Consider the following 16,788-nt stretch of genomic DNA (forward strand, 5'->3'; position numbering starts at 1 on the left):
AGGGTTTACTCTTGGCTCTGTACCCTGAGATAACTTTTGGCAGAGTTCTAAAGACTTATGAGGCACAAGGGATTGAATTGGGGTTGGCCACAAGCAAGGTAAGTGCCTTACTTGCTGTACTTCTCCAGCCTTTTTTTTTTTTTCTTGAACTTGAAATTCCATTTTTCTTTCTCTACAGATTTTTACTCCCCCCCTTTATTTATTTTTTGAGAGGACATATCCCACAATGCTAAGGACAACTGGCCACTAAGAGCTTGGGGTGCCAAGGATGACCCCAAACTCCCATATACAATATCTGTGCTCCAGTCCTTTGAGTCATCTTTGCAACCCATAATGTCCATTCAACATTTTTAATTTTAATTGATTTTTATTTATTTATGTTTATTTTAGGGGGCCATACCTGACATTGGTCAGGGCTTATTCTTAGCTCTATGTCCAGGGATCACTCCTTCTAGGGTTCAAAGGACCCTTTGTGGTGCTAGGGTTGAAACTGGATCAGCTGTGTGCAAGGCAAACACCTATTTATTGTTTTATCTTTCCAGTCTTCATAATGTAGATTTTTAGTGCTAGAAATTTCTTCAATAACCACCTTACTATTTAATGCCTTACTATTTATGATGACAAAACTACATGTACAAATGAATAGGTCTAAGACTTTCCATTGGATATTAGAATGATTTTGATCCAAATTTTAATCACAAATATTGTATAACTTGAAAAGCCAATTCCACCTGTTGTAGACACCAGGGGTTGCATATTTGTCAACATAAGAAACACAGAAGAGAGCTACTAGAAGCATGTCCCTCAATTCTCTGCATTCTTTCCGAGCTGCCAAGTCACCTAGTGAACGACCAGAGGATTATTTTTAATAATCTGTCAGCTGACACTGGATTAGCTCTCCCAGTGTAGCTGGTCATGGAGTGGAAACCTAAGTAGCAGAATGCACGGCCTTTTCAGTGTCACTTGCTTTCTCAAGTCCAATTTTTTTTTCTTTTGGTTTTTTGAGCCACACCCGTTTGATGCTCAGGGGTTACTCCTGGCTAAGCACTTAGAAATCGCCCCTGGCTTGGGGGGACCATATGGGATGCCAGGGGATTGAACCGTGGTCCTTCCTTGGCTAGCGCTTGAAAGGCAGATACCTTACCTCTAGCACCACCTCACCAGCCCCTCAAGTCCAATTTCTAATTGCCATTTTGTTTGAGGTCCAGAAGGTCCCTGTCTTGCATGCAGGAGGATTGAGAAAAGTGTCTTCTATACTGATGTGGGGGACATAATACTGGATGGTGCTATTCCTGGCTCTCTGTTCTACACACATTGCTGCACTGTCGTGTGCCAGGTGATACCTTTCTTTTGCCAGGCTGGAGAAAAGAGAAGGGAGACTCGAGAATGTGCGGAGGGTGGTCTGCTCATCTGTTTCTTCTGATTTCATTCTTTAGTATGTTGGGGATTGATGTGGAGATTTCTGCTCTAGAAATGGATTTACTTCAAGTCTTGGGAAATGCCAGGAGCTCGCCAACCTTGATTCAAAGGTGTAACTTCGGAGTCTTGAAGAAATAGGGAAGGGGAGGAGGAAAAGGTCAGGGAGGGGTTCACTTCCTAATGCATTACCCGAGAGCCTCCCAGGTTCTGAGTCAGCCTCGCTCGTACTTCACCAACCACCCCAAACAGCTGTATCTTATGTACTGTCTCAATCTTCTGGGGACTTGGACTTATCTTACCATTTCTTTCAGCACAGCCTTTATGGCACTTGCTTCTGGGTATAGTCAGAGTCCTCCCTTCTCTAAGAGTATGTGTATGTGTGGGTTCCCTTCCCCTTCCCAGGGCTGTTGGTTTTGAACTATTCTGAGTCTATTTATTTATTTATTTTGGTTTTTCAGGCCACACCCATTTGATGTTCAGGGTTACTCCTGGCTAAGCACTTAGAAATCGCCCCTGGCTTGGGGGGACCATATGGGATGCCAGGGGATTGAACCGTGGTCCTTCCTTGGCTAGCGCTTGAAAGGCAGATACCTTACCTCTAGCACCACCTCACCAGCCCCTCAAGTCCAATTTCTAATTGCCATTTTGTTTGAGGTCCAGAAGGTCCCTGTCTTGCATGCAGGAGGATTGAGAAAAGTGTCTTCTATACTGATGTGGGGGACATAATACTGGATGGTGCTATTCCTGGCTCTCTGTTCTACACACATTGCTGCACTGTCGTGTGCCAGGTGATACCTTTCTTTTGCCAGGCTGGAGAAAAGAGAAGGGAGACTCGAGAATGTGCGGAGGGTGGTCTGCTCATCTGTTTCTTCTGATTTCATTCTTTAGTATGTTGGGGATTGATGTGGAGATTTCTGCTCTAGAAATGGATTTACTTCAAGTCTTGGGAAATGCCAGGAGCTCGCCAACCTTGATTCAAAGGTGTAACTTCGGAGTCTTGAAGAAATAGGGAAGGGGAGGAGGAAAAGGTCAGGGAGGGGTTCACTTCCTAATGCATTACCCGAGAGCCTCCCAGGTTCTGAGTCAGCCTCGCTCGTACTTCACCAACCACCCCAAACAGCTGTATCTTATGTACTGTCTCAATCTTCTGGGGACTTGGACTTATCTTACCATTTCTTTCAGCACAGCCTTTATGGCACTTGCTTCTGGGTATAGTCAGAGTCCTCCCTTCTCTAAGAGTATGTGTATGTGTGGGTTCCCTTCCCCTTCCCAGGGCTGTTGGTTTTGAACTATTCTGAGTCTATTTATTTATTTATTTTGGTTTTTCAGGCCACACCCATTTGATGTTCAGGGTTACTCCTGGCTAAGTGCTCAGAAATCGCCCCTGGTTTGGGGGGACCATATGGGATGCCGGGGGATCGAACCGCGGTCCTTCCTTGGCTAGTGCCACCTCGCCGGCCCCCTATTCTGAGTCTCTTACTGACTGGGTGTCTCTATGAAGTGGCTAAGAGCAAGCTTAGTGGGAAGAGAGAGAGAGACAGAGAGAGAGTGTGTGTGGTGAGAGAGAGAGAGAGAGAGAGAGAGAGAGAGAAGAGAAGAGAGGAGAGAGAGACATAGAGAGACCCAGAAGTCAAGCACAACCTTGAAGAACATAATCACAGTAGTAACATTCCACCCACTTCTTTGGGCCTTCTTTGCTAGAAGCAACCTCGAAGTTCAGCCCAGGCTTTATTCATTTGCTATTTCTGGAGATCTGTGTTGTTCAGGCCTTGTACTAGGGAAAGGCAGAGGGACCACTATGTGGCAGGAGTTTCCTGCTTCAAGGTCCATGGGTATGAGAGTCAGGAGAGAGGAGTGCTGGATCACTGAATGCAGGAACAGTGAGGAGTTCCTCAGGAGAGAGGCACATGAAGGTTCTGCAAATGAAAAGTTCTTCCTTCTTTGTGTGTGAAAGACAGGCCATCAAACAGGAAGGAGACCAGGTGCTCCAATGGATACAGTCTCTGAGGAATGAGTGGCAGCAGAGTTTATGAATAGGTGCTGCTGATGCCATATGCCAACACAGGAATCATGTATGGACCCTGTAGTAAGCTCTCCTTCACCCTGATATTGAATATGTTCTTGGCTTCTCTTGACCCACTGTGAGGTGGAATCATTACTCAAACCACCTTTATGGGACTTCTCTGACATTCAACTATGCTCTGGCAGATAAGTAAAGCATTTGCCATTGTACCCAGTTTTCAGTAGCTTTATTCTGATTATCAACACAGGGGTGTCTGGTGGAGGACTGGACATTTGCAGAGCTCTGGCCCAAAACTGTCTTTTTGAGGTCTCAGTTTAGCTCAAGAAGCATAAAGTAAACTTTTAATTGATGGCAGATGTGAGGGGAGCCAGCCTCTTGGAAATAGGTAGGGCTGGGATGCAAGGATGGAAACAAACAAACAAACAAACAAACTAGTTCCCACTTGATCCACAGAATCCTGGGTTGCCTCTCTGGAAGGTGGGCAGAGGAATTGAAATTGAAGTCAGAATTTGATTTATGCATTGCCAATGAGGTGGTGAGAGGTGAACTACGGGGTGTGGAGAAGAAACATGAGGACAGAGCACTGGATTGTGCTTTTGTGCAGGGCCCAGGAAAAGGCTTTGGTACAGAGAAGGACAAGTGCATGTGTGGCTAGAGAGGCCGAGAAAAGAGGACAAAAGCTACAAATGTCCTGGAGGTGATTTATGTGACCATTGTGGAGAGTCGATTGCCATTCAAGGCTTTAGGGAGAAGTAGTTTATTGGCTGGGTTGAGTAGATGCCAAAGAGCAGAAACTAATAGAACTACCAGGCACTCTTACCAGGCATCACCCAGGGAGAGCTCAGTTGTGAGGACCAGGTGTGGTTTTGGGGGTGTTGAGTCGGGGGAAGCGGTGACTAATGGAGGGAGGGGAGTGATAGCAGCCCTCAATGGAAGGTCAAGAGTCCAGTGGGGACTATTGCTGATGGGGAGCAGAGGCTCCCTGATGGTGCAGGGAGGAGAGGAGGTAAGGGCCAACCTGAGTTTGGGGGAGGAGTGAGCAGTTGGTATCTCCAGTGTTTCCAATGTAGGTGACACTACCTGCCCAAAGGTGGTGGTAGTGGTGGTAATGGCCACAGACACCACTGGGGGGCGCTTTCTCTTGGTTCACATAAAGAAAGATTTTCAGGTGGATGCTACCAACCTTTTTTTTTTTTTTTTTTTCTGAAAAGAGGTTTGAAGTTCTGGAACCTCAAAATGATTTGCCTAAAAAAAAAAAAAAAAAAAAAAAAAAAGGAAACTAGAGAAGAAAAAGAAAACTGTCTGCCATATAGGCAAGTGGGCTTGGGAGAGGGCAGGAGAGAAACTAAGGACATTGAGGCAAGAAATGTGCTTTGGTGAAGGGTGTTGACACTGTAGGACTACAACTCAGTCAGAAACAACTTTGCAACTGTGTACTCACAGTGATTCGATTAAAAAAATTTAGGCCCGGAGAGATAGCACAGCGGCGTTTGCCTTGCAAGCAGCCGATCCAGGACCAAAGGTGGCTGGTTCGAATCCCGGTGTCCCATATGGTCCCCCGTGCCTGCCAGGAGTTATTTCTGAGCAGACAGCCAGGAGTAACCCCTGAGCAATGCCAGGTGTGGCCCAAAAACCAAAAAAAAAAAAATTCATACTAGGGGCCGGCGAGGTGGCACTAGAGGTAAGGTGTCTGCCTTGCAAGCGCTAGCCTACGAAGGGCCACGGTTCGATCCCCCGGCATCCCATATGGTCCCCCCAAGCCAGGGGTGATTTCTGAGCGCTTAGCCAGGAGTAACCCCTGAGCATCAAATGAGTGTGGCCCAAAGAACCAAAAAAAAAAAAAAAAAAACCAACTTCATACTAGTGGCTGGAGTGATAGCTCAGCAGTAGGGCTTTTGCATTGCATGTGGCCAACCCGGAACAACCCAGCACCCCATAAGGTCCTCCGAGCCTACCAGGAGTGATTTCTGAGTGCAGAGCCAGGAGTAACCTAACCCCTGAGTACCTGCCAAGTGTGGCCCAAAAACCAAAATAAATAAAGTTATCGGAGCTGGAGAGATAGCAGCGTGTTCCCAGCATCCCATATAGTCCCCAGTGCCTGTCAAGAGTAACCCCTGAGTGCCGCAGGGGTGACCCAACCCCCCCCCCAAATTAAAGTTCTCTAAAAAAATTTATACTGAAGAAAAGATTGGGAACCTTTGCTTCCCAGTGTGTGTGTGTGCTGGCCTTCGAATTCTTCAGATGTGAAGCAGAGGCATTAGAACCTGCTGCCAGACAACACAGTTCAGGGAGAACGGAAACACATCCAGAAGACTACAAACAGACTTGGGGAGGCCGTGCTTTTTTTTTCCTGGGTGTGAGTGTGGGAGACACTCCCTGAGGTCTGTGCTTACCTCACTTCATTGTTCATTCCCAGGCTATACTTCAAAACACTGGAGGAAGGTGATTCAGATATGCCTACCCACCTATCCTGAGAACCCTGAATTCCTGAGTCATTGAACTGTTAGATCTGCCTAGCAAATGCCCAGCCAGGAGGCACCAGAGTGAAGGGCCAGCAGGTGCCCTCATAGTCAGCTGCAGTGTAAGTGGAGGGTCTAAGGACCTCCATCCACTGGGTACAGCGATAGCACAGCCCTTGCCTTGCACATGGCCAACCCTGGTTCCATCCCTCGCATCTCTTATGGTCCCCTGAGTCTGGCAGGTATGGTTCCTGTTACCCCTGAACATTGCTGGGTGTGGTTCCACCTCCCCACAAAAGAGAACCACCGTCCAGGAATACAGAGTCCAAGGAAGTTGCTATACTTGAAGCCACTGCATCGGGCTGAGAACCAGCTCTCATTCAAGCACAAACCTCTCCCTTCCCCATTCCCACTTTGCATCCACAACTCGGGCAGGTTGATTTTGGTTGACTTTTTTTTTGTTTGTTTTTGTTTTTTGGACTTTTTGGGCCATACCCTGTGACACTCAGGGGTTACTCCTGGCTATGCGCTCAGAAATTGTTCCTGGCTTGGGGACCATATGAGATGCTGGGGGATCGAACTGATGTCTGTTACCTAGGTTAGTGCGTGAACGGCAAACACCATACTGTTTGCGCCACCGCTCCAGCCCTGGTTTTGGTTGGCTTTTCGGTGGTTTTCCTCTGCAGCTGAAATCTCTGCTCTTTGCTGGAAGCATGACTGATGTTGTAGGCAGCTAAGTGCCTGTGGCAGAGAGGCCAAAACTGAATGAGGTAGAGAGAAGCAGAGGGACTGAGAGAGGGGGTGGGCAGGCGAGACTCCAGGAAAGTCTCAGTCTTCAGTGGTGGCCTGGAGTCTGGTTGGGAGCTATGGTAAAATGGGCCCACAAGGACAGTGTGAGGATCTCAGGGATTAATCAAACCTCCTTAACAATAGGGGCTGGAGCGGTAAGGTGTCTGCCTCGAAAGCGCTACCCTAGGACTGACCTGGGTTGGATGTCCCGATGTCCCATATGATCCCCCAAGCCAGGAGCGATTTCTGAGCGCATAGCCAGGAGAAACCCCTGAGCGTCACTAGTTGTGGTCTCCCCCTAAAAAAACACAAACAAAACAAAAACAAAACAAAAAACCAATAAGCTATGTCAGAACTGAGTTTCCGAGGCTCAGTGTTGGTAGGCCAGGAGGTGCTGGGAATCGAACTCAGTGCTCGCTTGAGCCCTTTCAGTCGTCTCTTTGGCTCCTGTAAATGAATTTGTTTGTTTGTTTGTTTTTGGGTTACATCCGGCAGCGCTCAGGGATTACTCCTGGCTCTACGCTTAAAAATCCCTCCTGGCAGGCTCGGGGGAGCAGGCGGGATTCGAACCACCATCCTTCTGCATGAAAGTCAAAAGCCTTACCTCCATGCTATCTCTCTGGCTCTGTAAATGAATTTTAATCATGAAACCCCGACTAAGTGTGAAGTTGGGAATCGCTCAGTGGCCAAACAGCTTCTATATAAATCAGGCCCTTGCTTCATCCCTGGTCACTACCAACCCCACCCCTTCCTTACCCGGCCAAGTAAAGTTGGAAATATCCCCCCAGGAAAAGCATATGGAGACTTTCATCCACCAATACAGCTCCTTTGGTTTGGGGGCCACACTCAGAGGCCAGGGGCCTCCTCCCAGTCCAATGCAAGCATGCAAGGGTGGAGGAGAAAGCGGGGACGCTCCTGGCGCCCACTGAGCAGTCTCAGTGGAGAGGTTCTCTTTTTTTGGGGGGGGGCACACCCGGCGATGCTCAGGGGTAACTCCTGGCTGTCTGCTCAGAAATAGCTCCTGGCAGGCACGGGGGACCATATAGGACACTGGGATTCGAACCAACCACCTTTGGTCCTGGATCGGCTGCTTGCTAGGCAAACACCGCTGTGCTATCTGTCTGGGCCCTGGAAAGGTTCTCTTTTTATTTTTTCACTCCTCGTGCTTTTGCATCGCCTCTTCCACACAGCCCCAGGACCCCTGCAGCGTCCCGGCCCAGCGTTCCAAAGGCGCGGGCCCTGGAAGGAGCAGTCGCAGGTGCTCACCTACACCTGCGCGCACCTGTGCCCGGGCGCGCGGCGGCCAGCAGGGAGCGCCCGCGCGGCTCGGCTCGACTCGACTCGGCTCGGCCCGGCCCGGTCCCGGCCTGCGCGCCGCCTCCTGCCGCCACTCCCGGCTGCCGCGCCGGAGTAAAGGTCGCTCCGGGCCCGGGCTCGGGCCGCGGCGTCTCTCCTGGAGCGCTCGGAGCGCGCTGGCACCGGAAAGATGGCGCCAGGCCGGCCGGCCGCGCACTGAGCCCGCCCCGCAGCCCCGACTCGGACCCGGCCCCAGACCCCCGCGCTCACCCCGCCGCTGCCCGCCGGGCCATGTCGGTCCGCGAACTGTACAGCCGGGTGAGTGCGGCGCCTCGCGGGGGGCTCCGAGCCCCGAACTTGGGCGCGGGAGGAGAAAGTTTGGCCGGTTCCCGGAGCGCACCCGCCAGCGCCGTGCCGGGGTCCCGGCTCGGTCCCGCGGGGACGTGGGGAGGTTCTGCAGCGCCTCGGAGCGCCCGGGGTGGACGTGCAAGACGGGGTGGGGTGCGGTGGGCTGAGGACGCTCCACGGCCGGCGGGGTCCGGGGACGCACGGAGACGCGGGGCTAAGGCGGGAGATGCGGGTCGGGGGGCGCTCCTAAAATTCCAAGGGGGACGGGGCACTTTTTTGGGGGGGCCGTCCCGGGTGGGCTTCAGTGTCGAAGGGCGTCGCGGTCCAGGGAGCGTCAAGGTCAGAAGTGGGGATGGATGGAGATGCGGGGCGCCCCGAGCTGGGGGCCGGGAACAGGTGCGGCTGCAGCGAAGTGGGCTGCACTTGCGGGGGTTCCAAGGTAGAGCTCGGCCGGCTCCCCCTCGGGGGTGACCCTGGCCGGAGCGGGGATGTGCAGGGGTCTCGGTTCACCCACCCACCCCAGATTCCGGACGGCCAACTCGGTCGGGGGCGGCTCCCCGGGGTCCTCTGCGCCGGGGGTGGGCGCGCGCGGGTCGGGCACACCTGCCCGGCCAACAGGTCTGGGCAGCAACAGCAGAGCCACTTCCGTCTCCCCACCCGCACCAGGGCTTCAGGGGCACCCCCTTTCCCCGAGGAATTTTCTACTTCGGCCGCTCTCCCTCTCCCGAGGGTCCCGGGCCGCTCCCGGAGGACCTGGAGGACGGACAAGGGACGGGGTTGCTAGGGAAGGCTGAACCCCGCTTAGGCTTCCTGGTGAGGGCCTTGGACACCTGCTCCCCAATTCCGAGCTCTTAGCCAGGCGGTCGCCTGGGTGGCTCGACTTCCCCTGGGTGGGCGCTGCGAGCGGGCTGGAGGGGCGAGCTGGGGTGGGTTCCGATCTCGATCATTGCCGATCGAGAAATGCACCCCACCCGCGTCGTTGTGGTTCCTGGGAGCCCTGGGCGGTGCCTACGGGCCTCCACCTGCCTCCCCGGCTTTCTCCCAGGCTGGTTACCAGGAACTCACTGGCCCGCCTGCCCGGCGAGGCCGGGGAGAACCTGAGCTGCTTTCCGAAAACCGGAGTCACGACTCCTCCCTCTCCGCGGGATACACCTGCGACAAAGCAAAGTCCTACCCTCCCCTGAGACAATCATTAACTCACTCTGCCTTAGAGGAAATGCGTGGACACTCGAGCAAGTCCCGAGCTCGAAACTCGGTGTTCAAGACAGAGCATTTTGGGGGGTGGATGGGGGGACGCATCCGGCAGATGCGCCACCAGAGTTTAAGTTAGAAGTGAGTATGTTGGGGATATAGCACAGAGCTGTAGCACAGCGGTTGGGCGCTTGCCTTGCCCAGGGGCTGATCCAGGACGGATCTTGGTTCAGTCCCCCGCATCCCATATGGCCCCCCAAGCCTGGAGCGATTTCTGAGCTCATAGCCAGGAGAAACTCCTGAGCGTCACCGGGTGTAGCCCAAAAACAATCAAACAAACAAAAAAAGTATGTTCCGCTTCAGTTACTAGGAAGGTGGCGATCTGGAAGTTCAGTTTAAGGGTCAGTGCGCCTTTTTTCTGCATAAAATTTGTTTCACCAGGGAAAGATCAGGGGAGGGTACTATTTTTTCTTCCAATAAACAAACAAACAAACAAAAAATAGAGTCTTGGCTGTGAAGGTTTGGCATAGCTAATCCCCAAAGCATTCATTAGTGCTCCTCCCTGGGGCTGCCAGCTTGTTCCTAGTTCCCAGGTATCTTTTGAGGCTTTTAAATCTGTGGGCAGATTCAGGAGCTCTCAGATTTGAGTTTCCAGCATTTGCTATTCTTTTTGGAAGACTTAAATGTTTACACTTACTATGTATGAGACACCATCTTGTTTCCTGGTCATTGTCACCCCACTGGCTAAGCTGGATTCTCAGTCCACACATGAATCACAGGTTACTCCGGAGAACAGTGCCTGCTACTTAGATGCGCCCTGTTTCTTGGAGATGACGTCTTCATTTCACTGTGTTGTGCAAACAGTCAACGTTCCCTTTTATTTTTAACCTGCTGGTTGGTTTTCCTAATGCGACAAGCTCTGCATCTAGGCACGCACGTTCATGTTTTATGCTGTTGTAAATAATCACCCATATGCCATTAGCACTTATTATAAGTAGGATGGAAATGGTTTTAATGTCCCTTTCTTAGTATGACTGCAATGAACAAGGGTGGCACACTTGGTTGTTGGGATTATAGAGATTATACACTTAGTTGTGCTCTATGTGTGTGTGTATTTTTTTTTTTTTTTTTACCATATCTGGCGGTGCTCAGGGATCATTTCTGCTGGGCTTAGGGGACCATATGGGCGACTAGGGATTGAACCTGGGGCAGCTGCATGCAAGGCAAGTGCCCTCCTTGCTGTATTATCTCCCTGTTGTGCTCTATAGGAATGGTGGAGGGGAGTGGTGACCCCTGGCATTGAACTCACATCTTTAGGCTGCATTGCCAATTAGCTGTCCCTTCATCCTGGACATTTTTAAGTCTTTCACTGGCCTCCCTGTTGCTTTGGTGACATAGTTGGAAGATGCTATTGGATTGTGATATATATCAATATATATAAATCATATATATATAAATCATATATATATATATATATATATATACATATATATGGTTTTTGGGTCACACCCAGCAGCGCTCAGGGGTTTCTCCTGGCTTTACGCTCAAAATCCCTCCTGGCAGGCTAGGGGATCATATGGGATGCTGGGATTCAAAATACCGTCCTTCTGCAAATGCCCTACCTCCACGCTATCTCTCCAGCCAGGACTATGAGATATTTAAGTGTATATATAAGCCTGAAAGCATTTTCAGTAAGAACTTAGTATATTGCTGTATTCCTAGTTATCCAAGAAATGACCTTCCCTCCTTCCTTTTAGGTTTTATTTTGTTTGTTTGTTTTTATTTTTGTTTTTGGGTCACACCCTGCAGTGCTCAGGGGTTACTCCTTGCTCTATGCTCAGAAATGACTCCTGGCAGGCTCAGGGAACCATAAGGGATGCTAGGATTTGAACTACTGACCATCTGCATGAGAGGCAAACACCTTACTTCCATGCTATCTCTTTGGCCCCAAGGCCTGGGTTTTTGTATCTTCTGAACTCAAAGAAGATCCCTATGGTGGTTTTTTCTGTTTGTTTGTTTGTTTATTTTGTTTTTGGGTCACACCCCGAAGAGCTCAGGGGTTACTCCTGGCTCTACACTCAGAAATCGCCCCTGGCAGGCTCAGGGGACCACATGGGATACTGGGATTCAAACCACTGTCCTTCTGTATGAAAGGCAAATGCCTTACCTCCATGCTATCTCTCCGACCCCTCCAGGTTTTATTTTTATTTAAATTTTCTTTTTGATTTGTTTGGCTCACACCAGCAGTGCTCTGAGGTTATTCTTGGTTCTGCACTTAGAAATCACTCCTATTGGGTTCGAGGGACCATATGGGATGCTGGGGACTGAACCTGGGTAGGCTTTGTGCAAAGTGGTACTATAGCTCCAGTTCTAAGTAATAATTTTCTTACTATAAAGAAAGCCCCTTACTTGCATCAGAGGGATGATATGCTGTGTGAAAAATATATTGTAGTTAATTTGATTCAAAGAGCACTCTTCATTTAGAAACTCCTCTTACTGGGCCAGAGAGATAGCATGGAGGAAGGGCATTTGCCTTGTATTCAGAAGGATGGTGGTTCGAATCCAGGCACCCCATATGGTTACTCGAGCCTGCCAGGAGTGATTTTTGAGTGTAGAGCCTGGAGTACACACACATGCACACAGCCCAACTTCTGGCCCCTGGGAATCTTGTGTGGATGGAAAAAAGTTTGAGCAAATGACAGCCTCTTTGAGGGCTGTTGTTGAGCTGCCTTCGTACCTTAACCTGAGGATAGGGGTTGCATCTCCCTATCATTCTGAGATGCATGTGGCTAGGGTTGGTGATTTGCTTCCAACCTGCAAGAAAAGCCAGAAGACAGGAGTGGCAAACAGGATTTTTACCCTCACTCAAAATGGCAAAATGCAATATGTGTTTCAATAGATTATTGTTAAAATTATATGCTTTTGTGTGAGTGTTTGTCTGTTTTGGCAGGTCACTGCGTGGTGTGGCTCTCTGACTCTCACAGTTTAAAATTTTGGCTCTTTGTGTCGAACTTGTTCGTCACCCCTGCCAGAAGACATCATGAGGCTAATTTTTATTTTACGTGTGTGTTTGTGTGTGTGTGTGTGCGTGTGTTTTGGGGAGCTCATTCCCTGCAGTTCTTGGGGAACCCTGTGTGCTGGGGCTCAAGCCCTGTATGCAAAGCATGTGCTCCAGCCCTTTGAGCTCTCTCCCGTAGAAAGATTTGATTTGTAGAGTAAGATGTCCAAACATGAGCATGGTTGGTGAGTAGTACAGCTTAGTTATAATAATTGCAGCAAATAGCCTGATTTGTAAAGTGTCAAATCTTTAAGGTCTCTGCTACCTGGAATAAGGCAGTTCCTTTGGAGAAGGCTTCTTCTGGATAAAAAGTGGAAACGTTGCTATTTCAGAGAAGAGATTTCCAGCAACCTGCACTGCTTTTAGCCTGCACAGTGACTAGGATGTCCCCACACGAGCTAGTACTACTAAGCATTCTTTTCTGGCTTAGCTTTTAGCTGCTAGTGTCCAAACAGTGCGTTTTGACTGCTGTTAAGGATTTCCTTTAGTGGGAGACACACTCTGTGGGCATCACAAAGGCCTTTTTTGGGGGGCCTGATTGGGACGGGAAGCTAGAACCGCTGAGCTTTAGGGATATGGCCCGTTCTTCATCAAGCACCACACACAGCCATTTCCCCTTGCCCCTATGAAGGGACCCACCAGCGCTTTCCTGCTGGCTGCCAGATGCTGATCCTTGGGAAAGTGATGGTGGTCGAAAGTGGGGAGCCATTAGGAGCCCCACAAGCATTTGCTATAGTATGTATGAACTTGGTTTTGTTTGTTTCAGGGCTATGCCTGTCAGTGCTTAGGACTTATTCCTGGCTCTGTGCTCAATGATCACTCTAGGATCTATTGGGCACCATACATGGTGTCAGGGATAGAACCTGGGTCAGCCACATGCCAGGCAAGCACCATACTATTATCGCTATTATCGCTATAGGCTGGGATGCAGGTACTTGGGTACCTGGCTTCAGGAGCTCACTCCCTGTCCCCTCCCATCCCTTAAGATCTCAGAGCCCCAGAACTGACGTCCCTTCTGACAGGCCAGTGAAGAAGAGCACCTGTGAAGAAGAGCACCTGAATGTCTGTGTCCCTTCTTTTTCTTGGGTGTGAGATAAGCTGTGAGCCAGGCTGTTTGCAAAGTTTAGGGGGACTTTGCTGGGCATCACCCCCTGCTGCCCTCCTTCCCTCCTGTCCCACTCCCTGCCTTTTCTGAGCACACAGCCTTATGAGTCTTTGTGTGTGTGTGTGTGTGTGTGTGTGTGTGTGTGTGTGTGTGTGTGTGTGTGTGTGTGTGTGTGTGGTTTTTGGGTCCACCCGGCAGTGCTCAGGGGTTATTCCTGGCTCCAGGCTCAGAAATTGCTCCTGGCAGGCATGGGGGACTATATGGGACACCGGGATTCGAACCAATGACCTCCTGCATAAAAGGCAAATGCCTTCCCTCCATGCTATCTCTCCGGCCCCAGCCTTATGGAGTCTTGCTTGATCAGTTTCTGATTCTGGAACCATAATTGTTGAGGGGTGCTTGGAACAATGTGCACTCTGACCATTGGGTTCCCCCAATTAAAATTGGGAGGCACATAAGGGCATGTTTTCTCCCTTCTGCCCAGCCTCCTGTATCTCTCATGCTGTTTCTCTCCCTCCCCCCCATCCCCTGATTTGCTGAGTACCCCTGAAGTTCTGGCATTTATGTAGGAACCCTTTTCCCATTGTTCACCAGCCTGCGGCTCTATCTGCCCCATTGCTATTTGCATTGGCCTCTCCTGTCCTATCCCCCAACTTGGCTGGTTATGTCAGAGCTCCCCAGTGCAACTGACCCTGGAGCACAGAACATTCTGGATGTTTCCAGCATGTCAAAAAAGTGCTTCTCCTTGCACCCAGCAGGTGCCTATCTTTGCATATCTGCGCCCTGGTCTGAAAAGCTGTGGCCTGTATCTGGAGTCTGCACTCAGGCCTCCTGGGAAAGCCTGTGCCTGACTGCTGGGTTACTCCTGCTTCCTGGGCTCTGAGGGTGTATTCACCATGGGGTATCCCGCTTGGTCTCTGCCGGGTCTGACCAGCCTCTGAGCATATGAATGACTTTTTCCTTTTCTCTTTGTTACTGTGAGGGTGTTGCAAAGTGTGTACTTGCACATGTGACTGCGGTAAAGCTTATTATTGACCTTGATTTGTTCGGCTGAGGGGATGTTCTTTTTAATGTCGGGTGGAATCTAATATACTCTCAGTTTGGCCACAATTTTTTTCTGTGTAGTTTTTGTTTGTTTTTTTATTTTGGCTCACTCCTGGCTCTGTGCTCAGGGAACCAGATGGGATACCAGGGACTGAACTTGGCTCTGCTGTGTGTAAGGCAAATGCATTCACCTGGCGTTTCTCTGGCCCTGGTTTTTTTTTTTTAAGGTCTATGATTTTCAGGACTGGGACATGGCTCAAAAGGCTGCAGCACCTGCAGAGGAGCTCTGGGCTTCACCCCTGACACTGTGTGTTTCCCTGAGCACCATGGCTAAAAGTAGAGATGAAGTGCTTTTCATAGGTGTATCATTATGCTGCCAGTATCATCTCAGGAGACACATATGCTGCCTGTGCCAGCGTAGGAGACATGTACTCTCCCTGTGCCATCTCAGGAGTCAAATGTCATGTATGCTACCTGTGCCATCTCAGGAGTCAAATGTACTGCCTGTACCATCTCAGGATACATCACAACATCACAGACCCTGAGTGTGCCATTTCTGTGTGTTCTCTGTCTCAGGGGATAGGAGTGTTGCATGCATGTCTTGCTCCTGACAGCATCATTACATTGATCTCTTGGCTAAGATGATGGTTATTGGTTTTCAATCACTGAACAATGGTAGGATTATCGAAACAATGCAGACAGTTTGGAAACTAGATCTGGATGCTACGTGTGACTAAGGATTATTATTGAACTCAGAGCTCAAGACATATTGGCTTATATAAGGAGGGAAGGGAGACAGGTCTGGAAGCTTCTGACTTGCAGGCGGACAGAATATCGGAATAGACAAGGACAGCACTTGACCTTGTGTTAAGTTTGGGGTTTGTCCCAGTGGAAATATATTTACACTCTGATGCATAAAAATGAGCTCAGAGGAGCAATGCCAGGAGCTGGGGTTCTCACAAGTGAAAGATGTGTGGAGTTTGTTTTTCTCTAAGAAAGAGATGACTGTCTTACGGCAGGTGCTTATATAGAGTAGATCATAGCCTTGGTATGGGCAGTTCTGATCTCTGTGGTTATGATCTTATCGTGACTCATCCTGAAATTTTGGTTTTGGTTTTGGATCACACCTGAAAGTACTCCTCGCTTGTTGCAGGAGGTCACGCCAAGCTATGTTCAGGGGACTATATGGTGCTGGGATCTTGCATGTGGTGTGCTTCTTGCATGCAGAGCATGTGCTCCAGTCCATTAAGCAATCTTCTTGGCCCCCATCCTTAAATTTCTCACTGAGAAACTGGGGTGGAGCTATAGTATGGGCTCTGGAACCTTTTCTCCCCCTATCTCATAGTAGGGGAGCCTTTTCTCTAGCCCTTCCCTGCTGGCCAGTAGGGGTTTTGATTATAAGTGGGCTTGGTGAGAGGGAAAGATTTCTCCAAATACATGGATGACAGTAGATAACCAAGGCCCAGACAGAGATTAGAAGTTCTTTTCCCGCAGTTCCTACCCACCTCCAGTTCCCACTGTCTCCTGAGGAAGAAGCAGAGCATTTTGGAGTTTTAAATTTAATTTGTGCCTTCTAGACTCCGATTAGAGACATAAGAGAGAATTAAAAAGCATTTTTCATAATGCCCCTTTTCCCTGTTAATACAAATGATTATTGAAACAATTCATATTATGCAGGAAAGGCACAGATTCAGCGGGCCCATCCTGAGAAATCATTTTTCCCCAGTCCTCTGGGCTCTTCCTGCGGTGTCCAAGAGAACATTGTCTTACATTGTCCATTAGGGTGTATCAGTGGCTGGAATTGGGAGGAAAGTGTCAAGCTACACTTCAGATTATCAGGACTTGGTCCAAAAAAGTGAATGCAAGATGACTCATTCATACTTTATTTTTTATGAAGCCAGGGAGTAAACTCCTCTGACATCTTATATGGAATGCAAAAATATTGATTTACCAAGTAAAATATTTTGATTCACCTTTAACAAAATTTTGTTTTTTTTGTTTTTGTTTTTGGGTCACACCCGGCGGTGCTCAGGGGTTACTCCTGGCTGTCTGCTCA

The 16,788-nt window shown here is 49.5% G+C and overlaps 1 protein-coding gene across 1 annotated transcript in view; it reads left to right on the forward strand.

Annotated features, from left to right (window-relative positions):
• The first annotated feature begins 8,230 nt into the window (after positions 1-8,230).
• MYO5B (myosin VB) overlaps positions 8,231-16,788 on the forward strand; it is a 210,357-nt gene continuing 201,799 nt past the window's right edge. The window contains exon 1 of the mRNA XM_049781585.1: positions 8,231-8,304. Within this exon, the coding sequence (XP_049637542.1) occupies positions 8,278-8,304 (27 nt within the window). The 5' untranslated portion in view covers positions 8,231-8,277. The remainder of the gene's footprint in view (positions 8,305-16,788) is intronic.

This window comes from Suncus etruscus, chromosome 10 (assembly GCF_024139225.1).
Source record: "Suncus etruscus isolate mSunEtr1 chromosome 10, mSunEtr1.pri.cur, whole genome shotgun sequence".
Classification (NCBI taxonomy): domain Eukaryota; kingdom Metazoa; phylum Chordata; class Mammalia; order Eulipotyphla; family Soricidae; genus Suncus; species Suncus etruscus.